General features: G+C 37.5%; 2 protein-coding genes across 6 annotated transcripts in view; one reads left to right on the top strand and one right to left on the bottom strand.

Annotated features, from left to right (window-relative positions):
- Window positions 1-521: 521 nt before the first annotated feature.
- On the bottom strand, window positions 522-11,318 carry fam234a (family with sequence similarity 234 member A). The gene is made up of 12 exons (XM_062055977.1): window positions 11,154-11,318; window positions 10,292-10,593; window positions 10,123-10,233; window positions 9,856-10,038; window positions 4,864-4,982; window positions 4,570-4,702; window positions 3,344-3,476; window positions 3,131-3,271; window positions 2,286-2,376; window positions 1,818-1,970; window positions 1,653-1,755; window positions 522-1,366 (listed from the first exon to the last, which is right to left on the bottom strand). The coding sequence occupies exons 2-12, from the start codon at window positions 10,560-10,562 to the stop codon at window positions 1,158-1,160; spliced, it is 1,647 nt and encodes a 548-aa protein (XP_061911961.1). The 5' UTR covers window positions 10,563-10,593; window positions 11,154-11,318; the 3' UTR covers window positions 522-1,157.
- A 289-nt stretch (window positions 11,319-11,607) lies between these two features.
- luc7l (LUC7-like (S. cerevisiae)) overlaps window positions 11,608-17,051 on the top strand; it is a 20,164-nt gene continuing 14,720 nt past the window's right edge. The window contains exons 1-4 of one of the 5 annotated variants that reach the window (XM_062055981.1): window positions 11,655-11,815; window positions 15,935-16,005; window positions 16,359-16,401; window positions 16,925-17,019. In XM_062055981.1, coding sequence (XP_061911965.1) covers window positions 16,392-16,401; window positions 16,925-17,019 — 105 coding nt within the window. In that variant the 5' untranslated portion in view covers window positions 11,655-11,815; window positions 15,935-16,005; window positions 16,359-16,391. Of the gene's footprint in view, window positions 11,816-15,934; window positions 16,006-16,081; window positions 16,426-16,924; window positions 17,020-17,051 lie in introns of those variants that run through there. The other 4 variants (XM_062055979.1, XM_062055982.1, XM_062055978.1 and 1 more) reach the window with 4 other exon arrangements.

The raw sequence follows: 17,051 nt of genomic DNA, 5'->3' as shown, positions 1-17,051 counted from the left end.
CGTTGTGTCCTTGGGCAAGACACTTCACCCTTGCTCCTGATGGCTGCTGATTAGCGCCTTGCATGGCAGCTCCCGCCATCAGTGTGTGAATGTGTGTGTGAATGGGTGAATGTGGAAATACTGTCAAAGTGCTTTGAGTACCTTGAAGGTAGAAAAGCGCTATACAAGTATAACCCATTTATCATTTATTTATTTATATATATATGTATATAACAGTTGCAGTTTATATATATATTTCAATTAGACTGAATTCCACTCTTGAAATTTAAATTTTCCTGCAAGATTGAGATGCACCTAGAGCATCTATATATATATATATATATATATATATATATATATATATATATATATATATATATATATATATATATATATATATATATATATATATATATATATATATATATATATATATATATATATATTTAATCCTTATATCACTCACATTGACCCTATAGTGACAAAAAATGTCAGCTTCCCTAAAACTGGTAAAATGCAGATTAAACAAAAAACATTCAGACTCAATGATAAATATTAACTTAAATAAAAGTAAAGCTCTGAACAGCCACGACATTAGGTACACTTCAAAAACTACTCCAGTTGAAGTATAGAGGCCCATACATTGTTTTAAACTCGATTTAATAGGGATCAAACTGAAAAAGTATACTTAAAAGAAAAACACATTTTAAATATATTAAAAAAAACTTTTTAAGTCTTATGGACATGAATCAAAAATATAAAAAAATCAAATTCCCACACTTCAAAAACGGCCCTCAATACTTGTAACATGACAGTGCATAGGTTCAAATATTTGACCGCATTATTCTTAAGGCCGTTCTAGTATTAAAAATGCAGTAAATGACCACTTGGCTATTTTAAAGCACCAGTGCTATAAAATAATTGCATAGCTCTACATAACAATCCAGCTTTTGAGGTCAAAAGACCAAGAAAATAAACAGCATTGCATTGTTGTGAGAAAGTGCAAGGTAGACAAAACACAACCAAATCATGATGGGTTTGTCAGCAGCAGGAGGAGGGACTGTCAGGGACAACAGCAGATCTTTGGACAAACAGGATCTAGAATGTGTGTCTATGCAAATGCAAGAGCAAGCATACTTGATAGTTTACAAAAAAAGGTCATGTGACTGAAAGCTACTTTAATTGTCGCTGAATCGGAGCCTGTTGAAGGCCTTCTTGATGTCGTCATCGGTTGGGGAGTCCTCGCTGATGATCGAGCGCACCTTACTCTCAGGCACATCATTCTTTAGCTTCCATTTGCTGAGAACTACGGCGCCTTCCGTGTCGCTGGTCTCAGGACCTGTCAGTAGGATGAAGGCGGCGTGGCGACCTCGTTCCATCAACTTAGCTATGTAGAAAACAAAATGAACCGTTGTTAGATTAGACATTTAGTAGACAGTCCAGAATATGAATATACAGGACACACCTTTATACAGTTTTAAGGGGAAAAATACACTTTTATATTTGCATCAATACTGGATTCTAAATACCAACTGTGTAAAAGAGATAGTCCGCTCTCTTGTGGCCTTATCTAACCACTGTTAATGGACTGACTTTGCTATGAAGATGCTAAATATGAACAGATCCTAAATAAAGCGAAGACTCTTAATGTCCACCGTGAAAACGCAAAATACCTTTAAATGCAACAATGTGGTCCATCACGTTTTCAGACTCCAGGAGAAGGTTAGAATAGAGAGGATGCAGCATGTAAGATCGACGGTCACCACTGAACGGTACCTGAAGGAAAACATCAGATCTCAAGCGGTCTTAAGATTTGCTTTTTGTATGTGTGGACTTACAGAGGAGTTTTTTTCAGAGGGCAGCAGCCCCCAGAAGACAAAGATGGAGATAGAGTTAGTGGTGTATATGGAGGCGGGTCCAGGCGAGTTGCGACTGGCCAGAAGGTCGACTTTCCACAATACGTCACCGGACTTGCCGTCGAGGATCAACACCTGTGTGCACAACATGATTAGCTCAATGATTTGATTCTAAGGATTACCAGAATAGAATAGATCTTTATTGTCATTGTACAACGAAATTGCAAGCAAAATAATTTAGTGCAAATTCATGACACATAAAAAAACATAAGAACATGGTACTAAGATAAATAGATAAAAATAATACATAAATTACCAAGCACACAGCTCACATGCACAATCATTCTTTTTTATGCCTTGTGTTCAGCGACACTATTGCTCTCGGGTAGAAAATGTTCTTAAATCTGTTTGTCCGGCACTTTATTGTCCTGTACCAAAGTGTCTACTTACCCTCCTGGTGTTGTTGAAGCCATCACTCATGTCCTCCTCAAGCACAACGTCGAACACGCCATCTTTGTCGAAGTGGCCAAAGGAAGGCTCCCTGATGATGTGAAAAGACATTAGCTTAATAAACTTTACCGTTAAAAACATGTTCAGCAGGTTGTAAAACTACAAAATGGACTTTAAACAGACTACAGTAGTATGCACCCAAACAGTGACATCTAGTGGATGTTTTGAGCAAATGTATAACAATTAGAGTTCAATGTTTAACTCTAATGTTGACTTAAAAACTGAAAATATTTTACAAACACTACAATTAACCACAAATTCCCTCCATTTAGAATTATAAATAAATGATAAATGGGTTATACTTTTATAGCGCTTTTCTACCTTCAAGGTACTCAAAGCGCTTTGACAGTATTTCCACATTCACCCATTCACACACTGATGGCGGGAGCTGCCATGCAAGGCGCTAACCAGCACCCATCAGGAGCAAGGGTGAAGTGTCTTGCCCAAGGACACAACGGACGTGACTAGGATGGTAGAAGGTGGGGATTGAACCCCAGTAACCAGCAACCCTCCGATTGCTGGCACGGCCACTCTACCAACTTCGCCACGCCGTCCCTTGGATAAAGTAAATATTCTGGGAAATTAAGTACTATTTCACCATTTACCATAACTTTAAAGTTATAATTCATCTGTTTTATATTTTTTATTCTTAATTACAGAAAAAACATTTGCAATAATAAATTCTACCTCCTGTTTGCAATTTTAATTCAATTCAAATGAATGTGAGTGAATTGGATTTAGGAGACATGCAGGTGCATAATCAATCACATACAGATGACAATTACCTGTAGACTGATGTTGTATTAAAAATCCACAGTCGCTGTAATGTCTTGCCATCTATCAACACCACCTCGTCGCCTGTAACCAACAGTAGGTTGGAGGAATCCGCCTCGCCGGTTCTCACCACATGCCTCAACGAGTCAGAGCTGCGGCATACAATCGGGCAAAGGTTACTTTGGTGCAGAAATGATGTCATGATGGTTTTGGAGGTGCCTTACTGATAAACTGTTACCAGTCCAGATGTGGCCGTGGCCAGTCTCTCCAGGTGTTTATCTTTCTTGAGGCCCACCTCCATGCCAGCCTTTGCTCTGGCTGCTATCCTCCACAGTGCCAGTCCATACAAGCCAGTGTCTGACCAAAGTAGGAGAAACAGCTCTCAGCATGATGCAATGCAAACCACATTAAAACCACGATAAGTGCAGTGTTTTACAAACATTAATTTCTATGCGGTGGCCCCCCAAGGATACATTTGCTCCATCACCAATAGATTTGCTGCTACCTGTTGAGAATCCTCCCTTTTTATGCACAGAATTCTGAAAACATTTTACTTTGAAAGTGTCACTTTCGCTTCCGGTTTAGCTAACGCTTGCTTGACTCAGAAGTCAGTGACGATGTGAGTCTAAGGATATATTTGACGCATTAATGGATTTTTTTTAACAGATTTTTTTTTACTATTTACTGATGTTGATATAATTAGTCGGAAAGACAGCTGTTTGTTTAGCAAATAGCGTCTGACAGCTAAACAAATTAGCTTTTTTGCTAATCTGCGCTTATCTATGATGATTTATGTCCAGCATCAAATTATAAGTTAAATGCATTTTTTGGATATTTTTCCTTTGTTGTCTTGCCACGCGTGAAGTATTATTTCCATCTAATCTTGGTATGCACATCATTGACGTGCAACATGCATTGACGAAAATTATGCTAAAAGCAGCTTTTTCTATGCCGAGTTTGAATCGATGGGAGAGTGTGCTGGTGTACCTAATGTTGTACCGGGTGACTCTATATAATGTTTATGAATATTATTTTTGACAGTGTCTGGAAAAGATAAAGTGGTGACGACTTTACGATGCATATTTAAACACTATACATTTTTAAAAGATGATACTTTTGGAGAACGTGGGGCGTGGTTTCATTTGCAATCTGGGAATGCTTCCACAAATGAACTTCAAAAACGGGTTATAAACCTGACTGTGGAGCAAAATTTACACAAGATATACACCAAAGCATCTCCAAAACATTATCAAGACCATTAAGAAGAGTTTTAAATGTTGATTAAAATTACTATAGTTCCCATTTCTTATAAGCTTGTATATTTACCATCACTTGTATTATCATTAGGTTTTAAAGCATAAAATGCAGACATTAAAATATAACAGATAAAATAACGTCTTGTAGGCCTATGTGTATTTCAGACAGTTTTAAAGTAACACACAATTCTAACCTTTTTGTAACAGCAGATAGTAGGCACCCTCCCCAGTGTAATGCAGAAGATGTCTGGTTGTTTCTGTTGTGTTCAGTGCCACTGTAGACCCAATTTGGACACCTGTCTTCCCTGAGAGGAACACCAGCTGATCCTGCAGATGTTTACATATATCCTCAGTGCTTATGTAAATGCTCAAAAAGGTAAGTGTATTGCAACCACAGTAATGAAGATATTGTTATATTATATACATGAGTGTGGGATGACTTTTATTGGGTTGTGCACCTGACTGCACCAAATGTGTATATTCTTTACCTGCATGGAGGCCACTAAGGCGACATCGCTGACCTTATCCCCGTCCACATCAGGCACACTGAGCACCGGCAAACTGCTATGCAGACCGAGAGGCGGCGACCACTGCCACTTGATCTCACCTGACGAGATTTGCGCAACAGACACGTTTACAAGTGAGTGTAATAAAGTAAAACATGTGACGGTAACCACAGAATTAAGTAAGTAGTACACACATATCTGTACTGTCTGCTCAGTACAATATGGCTGCAGAAACAATAAGTAAGATGCACGAACCTGTGAATGTTATTATATAATATATTATATATGTTCAGAACTTCATTTTGTCATAGAAGACGTTCATGCGCACAGACCTTGATAACACAGTGAGGGGATAAACACTTTGAATCCTGCACCAGGCCCCCAGACTAGACTTGTCCTAACTAAGTCTGTTAGCATGAACTGATGAAGCCTGCTTTGGATGAGAGGCGAAACGTCTTCTGAGATAATCCAAAGTATTTGTCCTCTACAAGAAGTGATAAATACTTGGGATCCTGCACCATCCATCCAACTTTATTTACAACTTTATAAAAAGCGCAATGCATGAAGCTTGCTTAAAGACAATGCGCGTCCGTCATGCATCAAATTGTAAGTCATTTTATTGTACTTTATAATCTTTGTAATTTTATATTCTATTATTTATTTGTATAAAATGGAGGCCCATTAGTTGCTACTCTATACAGTAACTACCGGTACTCATCTTCCTGGGGTACATCACACAAGACAATAACAGCATCGAAAACAAAAACTCAATACATAGAAAAGACACTCGAGAAAAAAGGATATGCATATAAAATTGTATACTTTAAGAACAGTTTATATTTAAAATAAATAAAAACAAAAGAAACCACTGACTTGAGTATATTTTTAAGCTTGTTTAATTTAACATAACTTGACTCCTTTAATAAAGAGGCAACCTATTCCAATGGGAAGCAGCCCTGTATAACAGTTGTGTTGTTCTTGCTTCTGATAATACTGTCTCTATTAGTCTGTTATCTCATGGAGTGGCTGTGACTGTTACAAACATATAATATTCTAGATTCTTACATTTTTGGCATCATTCTACAATAGTACAGGCATGTGATTTTTCCGTCTAAAGTCGGAATTCCGTCTTTTTTAATCTCGGGAAAAAAAAAAAAAATCTCCCGTTTTTTCGTTTTTTTTCCGACCCTAAATCAAGATTCGAGACGTACCGGTAGTTTATATTACGCCGTAGTTGATTGGTCGATATGTTCCTTGTGACCAATCAGGACATCTGTTATGAATGATGACGTTAATAACGTCATCATTCATAATGGTTACTACGGCCATTTTCCATATGTAAACAATGTCGGTTCTCGAGAGAAAGAACGCTTTACGAGTAAAAGAAATTGATAAACATGTCAAAAATAAGTTTCGATGGGACTGGATGGAAAGGGAAATCACTGATACTGTTGGGAAGAAGGAAGTTGCGACTTTGTTCGGTGATTTTATTCGGAAAATCGATCGTCCCGGAAAGATTTTGTGCACGTGGTGTCATTATGATATTGACTATGGATCACGAGGTTTCAAGGCTTTGGAAGTACATGCGAAACGCCAAAAACATATGAAACAACTTGAAGCAAGGAAAACGAACTTTTCACTAGCTGGTACTTTTGGATGTCAACCGAAAGTGAGCAAACCTTACGGACTTCATCTTTTGTTTACATCGACAACTGCCGTAGACATCGAGAGGAAAGATCCACCCAAACAACCCACTTCAGTTGCAGACAGGGTTGTTAATAATGAGGTAAGCTAAAAAATATTTGCTTGCGAAATACGCATGTTTGTTTAAAATATTAACCAATTATTGCTTAGCGAAATATAAATGGGTTTTTCTAAAAATAAAAAGCCACCTGAAAATATATTATGAAATTACAGAAATTCAAAGAGTCGCATTATTGATTCCAGTTAACAATTTATTTGAAATAAATTTGCATATAATACTATTTTGTAATATTAAGTTCTTATGTAGTCTCTTAAAACTATTGTCAGTGGTGTAACAATCTTGAAGGTAAATATTTTCACACTTGTTTCATGCAATATTTCAGTGTCCTCACATTATTATTATTTCCTATTTTCAAATATGAGTAAATAATACTAAACATGTTTAATTATTTTCATAAATGTATATCCTATTTTGGCGAAAAGAATGAAATGTTTACATTACATGAACTGAAGTAATGTGGTAATACTGTAAATAAACTGTAGATAATAACACTGATCAATGTGACACCTGTGGATGTGAAATGAACACAAGATGTAAATATTAGTGACTAAATACTGTTGGGACTGAACCATATACAGTGATTCATTAGGATAATTGGGTTATGCATGTTCTATTAATGATGTTTTCATGTCTTTAAACACTAAAATATTTTCTTCAAATGGTGCTGTCTTTGTTAATTTTAGCATGTTAAATTGGTGAAAAACCAGGTGCTTCGGGGGGCGTTGCCCCCCTTGTCCCCCCTGGACCTGGCTGGGGGCCTTCGTCCCCCAGACCCCCGGAAGTTTTTTCAGTCTTTTTCATTGTGGTCAAATCACATGCCTGAATAGTATGAATTGTTTTTTGTATTTTTGATGCATGCTGTCAATACTAGTCCAAGTAGGATATTTTGGTGCCAGTCGTGCAGCCTTGTTTTGAGTAAGTTAGAGCTTTTGAATGTCTTTCTTTGCAACCCATGACCAAATAATGTTGCAATAATCAAAATAAGACAACACCAATTACTGTACAACTTGTTTGATTGGAATAATCAGTCATGAACTAAGCACATATTCTAATGACAGAAATAGTTCTCCCCAGTTGGACATGATCTTGTTTACATGACAAGACTAGAGATGTAACAATATGAAAACTTCATATTACAGTTATTGTGACCAAAATTATCACGGTTATTATAATCGAGGTATTGTTGAATGTTGTCTTATTATTGAGAAACAGAGTTGGGATTTATGTCTATGATGTCATTACTGTACAACTATCAGGTTTCCACACCACTTTTCCATACAACCCTAAAATAATGCAGTATTCTAAAATAATCCTCATGGGTCCTTTGTTCTGCACTGCATGTTAGTTTGATGAAATGTGCTCAAAAAGTACTTATACACACTGCAATCTTTTGACCGAGTTATTATGTTTTTGTTTTTTAAATAAGTAAAATAAATACACATTGTTAGAAAACCTACTATTTTGCATGGTTTGTGTTTCATGTGCTTCACTGATAGGGTTTTAGTCTTAGTATTTTATCTGTTTTAATGGATAGGCCTTCATTGTTTTAAATATTGGTTTGTACTGTAGCATTTTTTTTTTAAATGAAATGTGCTTAACAAATAAAATCAATTAATATTATATATTATTTCTGGTGGCCGTTGTGGTGTCCAACTCTGTTCAGCTGTCCTTAAACGCACCGTATATATCGATCACTCTGTTCCAAGAGAGCACAGCTTGTAGATTCAATGTACGCAATTGAATATCTTAGTTGCTAAGACAGAAATGTGTTTATTTAAGTTTAAATTGAGGTACACTGTGTAATTTCTTAATAGGGAAAGGCGTTAATGTCTCTTGTTTTCATGTTAGCATTTAAGCTACTGAAATTGCACTAACCAGTCAGTCCGGGAGTTTATTAAAGTGCAGTCATCAATTATGGTTTTTCCATCATTTTAATCTAAAACAGTAATATTAACCGTCGGGAGTTTTAATAATAATAATAATAATAATAATGCATTAGATTTACATAGCGCTTTTCTATCAACTAGATATTCGAAAGCGCTCACAGAGAAGTGAGTGATTTCATTCACTACTGCAGTTATCATTAATACTGTTTATCGTTACACCCCTAGACAAGACATTGTTAGTGTGATGAAATTAGTTCACTTCCTAAACCATTGTCATCCACCATCACGGCGGGTTATTTCACTTCATTTTAGTTTCTTCATAAAGCAATTTACTTCGTTTTACACTTGTATAACAGGCAATGTGAAGCTCGAAGGGTGACTTATTTTAATTTGCTTCTTCAGTTTTGTAGTTTTGTCATACGGTGGTTAACTTCTTTTTACACTTGTATTACAGTTAAGAATGTTAAAAAGTTATTAAACTAGTGCTGTCAAATATATTTTTTTAATCGGATTAACTTGTTCATTGCTTCTCTTGGACAGCTTGTGTGCACATGCTCAATGTGCGTACAGGTGGACGAAGCAGCGTGAGTGACTGCCGTAAACAGTCCTATTTTTCGGGCAGGTAAAAATGTTTATTACATAAACTTAGTAATTGTAAAAAATATAGACACCTTTAAAACAAATGTGTTCTGTTAAACCACCAATGGTAACATAAGCTAGCCGTTGGTGTTCTTGTTATATTTTTTGCTTTGAAAAATCTAACTTTAGGGAACTTGCTAACAGCCCCTATAATCAGTTGTTAATTTTGATTAATCATGATTAATCGCAGTAAATTAGTTTTTTGCATATTTCTAATTAACCAAAAAATATTTTGACGCAAATGCAATTTTATTTTCAAGATGTCACAGAGGAACATTTTTTAATGTTTTACTTTGAATGCACTACAATTTTTTTGGGGTCACAACTTGGTAACAGTTTTATCTAAAGTCCTGTCAGGGTTTATTTTGAAATTAAATCTACCAGTGGAGTCTCCCTACTCATCTTTACACTGACATATGCATTGACCTGATCACTGACCAGAAAAACAACCCGCACCACCTTTCAGGTAACCTTCCTCGGTTCAGGCATAAGAGCATTTGCAGACAAAATAAATTACGTGATTATTCTGTATTTATAAATGAATAATACATTTTTTTGTGATTCATTGCATGAGTTAATGTGTTAAATGTGACAGCCCATTCTAAAACATTACCTGTACAGTCAATAAAAAGAAAAAAAGTTAATCTAAGTCATGTCAAAGTACGTTATTGTGGACACTCCTACCTTTAGATTTGTCCAGCGCTGACAGTGTATTTGAATGCGACAGCAGACAATCCCACTTCCTTTCACTGTTTTTGTCCATCCCACACTGGGCCCAGTGGAAGTCAGGCTCCAGTGGACGCTCCCACAGGGTTTGTCCGTTTGTCCCATCCACTGCCAGCATGAACACACATGGTGAGGGTAGACCTAGAGCACACAGGGACAGCTTCTGTGTGAGTCATGACTACCAAAAAAGCCATAATGTTGTGCGATTAGGGAATTTAATCTTACCTGCATTGTCACATGTATTGTTAAAACTGGCTTGGTTGCCTTTGAAAACAAACATGATGTCCGCCACCTTGTCTTTGTTCGCGTCCTCAAAGGCTAAAAAGTTGTATGTTTCTGCAGCGAAAAAGAAGATTAAATGCCAAACGACGACGCTGAATCCAAAAGTACACACCTGCATCGAAGAACGTCAGGTTCCAGGAGACAAGATACTGTGGTCTGACAGGACAGGGAATGATGAAAGAGAAGGCGAAGACCACGGTCAGGCAGAGGAACAAGGAAAGGAAGAAGACGGCTGTCCTCCATTTGGTGTGTTTAGAAAGACCAAGGACTTCCTTGCAGCCTCTTTTCAGTTCCGTTGCCGGCGGTGCTGATCCTGTCTCCAAGCCGTCCTCTCCTCTTTTCAGAGGATCTCCCTCCGTGGGACAGTCCGTGGTCTCCATCATTCCATTAATGCATTCCCTGCCACAGGTAGATCTGCTTGACAAAAGAAGGATTCATATGTGCATGGTTAAGTTTTCAAGGAACTGTATTGTCATAAGCACAGACCAATGAGATGGCATAAAGTTTAGTTACACAGTAATAACTACTGCGTGTGAGTGTATATTTCAGATGCACCATCCTTTGGGGACAAGCGGTAGTAAATGGATGGATGGACCCACCTTTGTAAAGTGGGGCCTATTGAAACAAGCCAACCCTCCAGAGACTTCCCAACACAACAACGATGACTAGCTCAACCTGTTTTGTGTTACGTAGCCCACAGGCGTAAAACTCTTGAGTACAAAAGATGCACTAAAATAAATACACCTTAGAGTATCGTGTAAATAAACGAGTTTAATCATTAACTGTACCAGAAGTACCTCAACACATTGAACCTGATCGGAGTTTAGCATTAAGTTGAACGCTAACAACTTCTTCTACAGACACCCCAGCACGCCAACTGTAAATCAGAGTTGCCGATAAAAGCTTCGGTCATTTTAAAGTGGCTAAAACAACTACACAAACTTATTCAACATATTTTTAGTTTTTTGACCCACCTTTGGGTGTCGTGTTCAGGGCGTTTAGCTCCTGTTGCAAAAAGCAGGCAGGTAGACTTGGCACCCCAACAGGCTGTGAAGAAACAAATGAAAGGCACTGCGATGACGTTTTATCCCTGATTTTGTCTCCCAGGTGGCACTTCCTGTATTAAAAAGTCACGGATTGTGCGCCACCCGTACTTTTGTTTGTCTCCAACGTAATCTATAAGACAATTTGTTTAATAATGCCATTGTATTTCGTGAAAACATACGCAATTAGTTGGTAGAGCTGATTTTACAGATTTTTGCCTGTCAAACAAAGTTCGGAGGATAAAATGAAGCAATTGAGTGAAATTCGCTGTGATTGGATCACAGTTTTACTCTCGAGCATTTTGATTGGTCTATTCCACAACGCCCAGCCCTCCCTGGAAGGTCGCTAACAACAGGGTTCTACGTAACTTCCTCTTCACGAATAAAAAAAAAAAAAAAAAAAAAAGACAGGAGAACGTCTGAAAAGCGGAGATGCTCGGACGAACGAGTGTTTTAAAAACTTAGAAAATAACAACAGTTTCCCCCTCCCGTTGCCTGCTTTTATATACGGCGTGAAGGACCAGCTGCGACAATGTCCGCCCAAGCTCAAATGAGAGCTTTGCTCGACCAGCTGATGGGAACAGCGAGGGATGGTGAGTTAGCCGTTGCATGCTAGCTTGAGCTAGCTCGTTAGCCAAGATGGAGCCTGTGGTGAGGCAGGCTTGTGATGGTCAGGCCTGCGTGAATGGACATGTATTTATGAGGGCTGACTTAAACATGTTTGCGGTGGGATAGCTGAATACAAGTCTAGGGTTTAATGTTTGCATCCACAATGGCAGTATTTCAACACAAACAATACATCACCGTCTTAGTGACGGATCGTCTTAATGCCGCCTTATTTTCCATGTTAGCCATCGTTAGCTTAAGATTGCTAACTGTACACTAAAAGTGTAAGACGGATGTATTTAACACTGTTGCTTTATACAAACCAAAATGAACATTTCAATTTATCATTTAAACCTATATGCATTAAGCAGGCAAACAAATGTGAACATTGTCACGTATTGACGTTTTCATAGTGCTATCCCATCTGAATGACAGATTGATTATTTGTGTGTGTAAAGAAAATTAGCAGTTTTTTACTACGGTTTACATTTGATTTTAATCATTGATGGTACAAATAAATATTAGTTGAATATATTGCACATTAAATATATATAGTTTTTAATCTTACATTGGGGATATTCCGGTGTAGAGTTGCAGTGTAAGATTTACATACAGGTCAAAAAGTAAACGTAACTTAATGGTAAATGGCGTATAGTGCTTTTCTACCTTCAAGGTACTCAAAGCGCTTTGACACTATTTCCACATTCACACACCAATGGCGGGAGCTGCCAAGCAAGGCCCTAGCCACGACCCATCAGGAGCAAGGGTGAAGTGTCTTGCTCAAGGACACGACAGACGTGACGAGGTTGGTAGAAGGCGGGGATTGAACCAGGAACCCTCAAGTTGCTTGCACGGCCACTCTCCCAACCGCGCCACGCCGTCCCCATGCTTAACAATAGGTAATAATAACACTATAGTAACACACATTCAATCAATCAAAGTTTATTTATATAGCCTTGAATCACAAGTGTCTCTAAGTTCTGCACAAGCCACATCGACATCCTCAGTCGGCTCAGATCCCACATCAGGGCAAGGAGAAACTCAATTCAATGGGCTACAATGACAAACCTTGGAGGGGACCGCAGATTTTTGGGAGTGGATCTAGTTAATAGTGTGAGAGTCCAGTCCATAGTGGGGACAGCAGGAGATCATCTTGAGTGGAGACAGGTCAGCAGCGCAGAGACGTCCCCAACTGATGCACAGATGAGTGGTCCACTCCGGGTTCCAACTTTGAACAGCTAGCGTCTCATCTGTGGTCACCTAATCACGAAGGAGAGGGGGGCATAGCAGAAAAGAGACGGCAGATCAACTGGTCTAAAAGGGGGGACTATTTAAAGGCTAGAGTATACAAATTAGTTTTAAGATGGGACTTAAATGCTTCTGCTGAGGCATGAATAACAAAATAAAAACATAAAATGTAACATTTAAGAGCAAACAGGTGCAATGTAATCAAAAAAAGGTTGCGATATTGACGCTGATAACAGAACTGCCATTTAGGCAGAGTTTTACTTTAAAACCCGACATTGCTCAAAAAATTATAAAAACCGTATTATCAACAGATAGATTTGAGGTTGAGCTAGAAATTTAAGCATTGTAAGTAACAATAATATATATTGATCTATGACTTATTTTAAACACTTTTATGAGTGGGGGGTCGATTCAGATACTGAGACTTTTCAACATATTTTTTTTATAAACTGTCAATGCTCAAAAAACAATAATGAACCAAAAGCAATGTTATGAATCATTTACCTATTTAAGGCTCCAAATATATCACATCAAATATTCTCTTTTGAAAAAAATTTTGGGGAAAATATTGCATACAGTATTTTGTGTTTTTGCCATAAAAAACTGTTTTGTTTTTACAAAAAGTGCATGAACCTAAAAAAAAACTAGATCTGAAGTTCAGCTATGAATATTTAAGCATTTTTCTATTTGTTTCTAACACTTTAATGACCAAGACCATTTTGGGTCTCAATGACCTTTAACAGTTACCAAAATTGAGGCTAGGCCTAATGGTTACAATAAATACTTGTATTGGTTTTGAAAATGAAAAATATCAAAATGGCCCCTGTATGCTTTTATTTTTAGTGTGCAGCCCTCCAGTGGAAAAAAATGTTGGACTCTGGGTTTCTCCTAGATTGCCACTATATACTTCTATGGGTGTGGTAAATTGAACAAAATAACTCTGTTTTGTTGATATTCTTCACAATGAAGTCACTGTAAAACTAATCACATTAAAGAAAACACATTACATATACACAAAGTGCACATACATGTAGGAATCATGTTCGATTAATAATATAATTTGGAATAAACTGATAAAAGCAATACAATTATGCAGGATGAAGGTTGAGCTCTAACGCTCCTAGACAAGCTAACTCAAATTACCATGGCCAATTGCAGGGCAAAGATAGACAATCATTCACACTAACATTCATATCTATGGACAATTTACAGTTTCCAATGAACTAACATGCATATTTTTGGAATGTGGGAGGAAACTTGAGTACCCGTAGAAAACTCCACACAGTGATGTCCAAATGGAGGTTCGAAGACACAGTTAGTTAGACGTTATTGTCAGTAGTAATGTCAAAAGATTTAAGATAGTCTACACTGGCTTGAACAAGAAATGCATTAATTTGCATACTAAATAATTTAACTTTAGCCTACTACTACAACCATATTATTTACCAGCAACATAAAGTGAAACAGAGGCAGAGGTGTCCTGCCACAGTCAGTAACAAACAGAAAACAGTAGTGGTCAAATACAAATAAGGCAACAAGAGAAGTATCCTACACTTCTCTTTTGTAAAGTAAATCTGAACAGCCTATATGGGCATCTACATCAACTATATGATTTGCCTGAGAAGCTGGACAGGACAGGACAAAAAAAAAAAAATCTATTTGTGGCGGACGTAATTCTTTCGTGGCGGGCCGCCACAAATAAATGAATGTGTGGGAAACACTGATATATATAGCCTATTACTTGCGCACTATTGACAAGTGATGTACCGAAAACTCAACCACCGTAAAAAAAAAAAAACTTGCCGAAAACGGCGCTGCCGGAACTGGATGTAAACAAAATGCGCATCATTGTCTGGAGCGTTGTCAGCGTGTCTGCGATGTGGAAGTAATTTTTTTCCATCCTAGATATACCCGCTGACAGCCATCTACAAAATGTGCAAATATTAAGAGGACAGTGGCGGTTTTTAAGAAGAAAAAGTGTAACTGGAGCAACAGCGCGAAGCAAGTGTGACGTCATGCTCGCTGCAGCTCGCCTCTTTCGTCAGGGACATCGAGGGACAGCAATAAAGAGTCTCTAAAAATGAGTACATTTTATAATAACACCAGAAGAAGATGTTAGATTTGATGCTAGTTGTTTTCCATAAAAAAGTAATTAAAAGTCTCTAGACACTTAAAAAATGTATGTATACATTTTGAGCCTTTTTATAAAAGCATATCCTCATAGCAAATTGTGCAAATTAATCTATCATGTTGACCACGCCCCCACCGCCACAGATATCTTGGCAGTCTAGGGGAAACGCTGCACTAGATACATTTATTTTTACGATCTATTTAAAAAAAATTAAAAGCATCATCGGCATATATGTTAGTAATACATGTTTGATGTGTATTAAGTTGACACATTTATTTGCACATGCTAATGTATATTAGTAATACATGCTTTAGGTGTATTGCTGTAACAAAAACTACTATTATCTTTGCTTAAGCTTACTGTTGCATGTATGGCAAAGCTCCTGTTTTACGTCGACCTAAGTTGTGCAGGTGTATCGCGGACCATAATCGACGTAAAAAAAAAAGATACAATATAAAAAAAATACATATTTTAGTCATTTGGATGCAAACATTAACATGCAAAAAATAGTTAGGCAGGAAAAAATATTGCTGCCCTGCCCTTTTTTTTTTTTAATATATATATATATATATAAAGAGGTTCATCCTAAGTTACCTATAGTGGATCATTCTTATAAGTGTGAGTGAGTTTGTGGGTGTATGTATGTGTGTTAAGATAATCAGTAAATTCCTATGCATATGTTGCATACAAACTGAACAATTGTGGCCCCTTTATTTTATTCATTAAGGTTCAGTGTATCTTTGCCAGCCTACATCAATCTGCAAAGGAGTTGCAGAAAAGCCTCATGTTCATCGAGCCGTGAGTCACACATAATTTTTAAAGCTGTTATGATGAATATCCAAACAGTATATGTTTGCCTTTCGGAAGTAATTGTAGCCTGTTTTTTTTTTTTGTTTTTTTTTAATATACACATTGGTCATTTCTTGAATGGCAAATTCAATTTCGAATAGTGCTAAGCTGCTTGAGCTAAGACGTCTGGTCGCGCTGAATGAACACCAAGCATATCTCAGCATACCAGTTATTTTTTCAGGCAGTTTTCAGACGAGACAAACATTTTTGCACACATCATTTTCGATCTGACTCTTGTATGACTCCCAACTTCTTACCACAGGTTTGGCAAGAAATCTGTTCCTATTTTTACTTTCCCACAGCGGGTTTAAAATTCTGCTGCTGAGGGCTTGAAGATGCAGAAGGGTACAGTATGTGGTGCAGAACGCAGTGTGTATAAACCTACTTTTGCTTTTTTTGAATTTCTGTCAATGTATCATGTCTGTAAATGGCTTGGCTGGAGAAAAGGACGACACTTATGTGTTGACATGCTATGTAAAACAAAGCCTTTCTTCACACATGTGCAAGGTGGTTATTGAGCCTTTAAAACAAGATATACTGAGAGTTTAAGCTCTGTCATTGTCATACTGACATTGAGTCCGGGGTAAGTTTGCCACCAAGAATAGCAACAAGCGTCACACAATGAGGCCATGGAGAGCCTTCAGCTTCTCACTTACACAGAGAGGCAAAGTAAAGTTAGTAATGCTCTTGTGACATGCTAATGACCAACAAGATGTTTTAAACAGTGGGCTCAAACTGTTTAAATACAGATATTGTGACACATACGACACATTCTTGTATTATGCAGTGCAATAGCAGTCATATATGTAAACGCCTCACCACCCCACTGACAAATATGTCTAATTGGATGTCTTTTGGACTGTTTCAGGAGATGAAACGCGGCAGAGGGTCAAATTCACGGATGATCGAGTCTGCAAAAGTCACCTCCTCAACTGCTGTCCACACGACATCTTGTCCGGAACTGTAAGTAGCAATGTCAAATAAATTAAAGATTG

Source organism: Entelurus aequoreus, linkage group LG08, assembly GCF_033978785.1.
Source record: "Entelurus aequoreus isolate RoL-2023_Sb linkage group LG08, RoL_Eaeq_v1.1, whole genome shotgun sequence".
Classification (NCBI taxonomy): domain Eukaryota; kingdom Metazoa; phylum Chordata; class Actinopteri; order Syngnathiformes; family Syngnathidae; genus Entelurus; species Entelurus aequoreus.
Note: the sequence above shows the minus strand (reverse complement) of the source record. Positions and strands in the feature narration are given on the sequence as shown.

Excerpts from the sequence above, each read along its gene's own strand:
- fam234a (XM_062055977.1), bottom strand. The coding sequence starts at position 10,562 with ATGATGGAGACCACGGACTGTCCCACGGAGGGAGATCCTCTGAAAAGA. Across the intron at positions 3,272-3,343 it reads GGACTGGTAACAGTTTATCA|CTCTGACTCGTTGAGGCATG; the intron begins GTAAGGCACCTC and ends TGTATGCCGCAG. Across the intron at positions 1,367-1,652 it reads CCACATTGTTGCATTTAAAG|CTAAGTTGATGGAACGAGGT; the intron begins GTATTTTGCGTT and ends TTTTCTACATAG.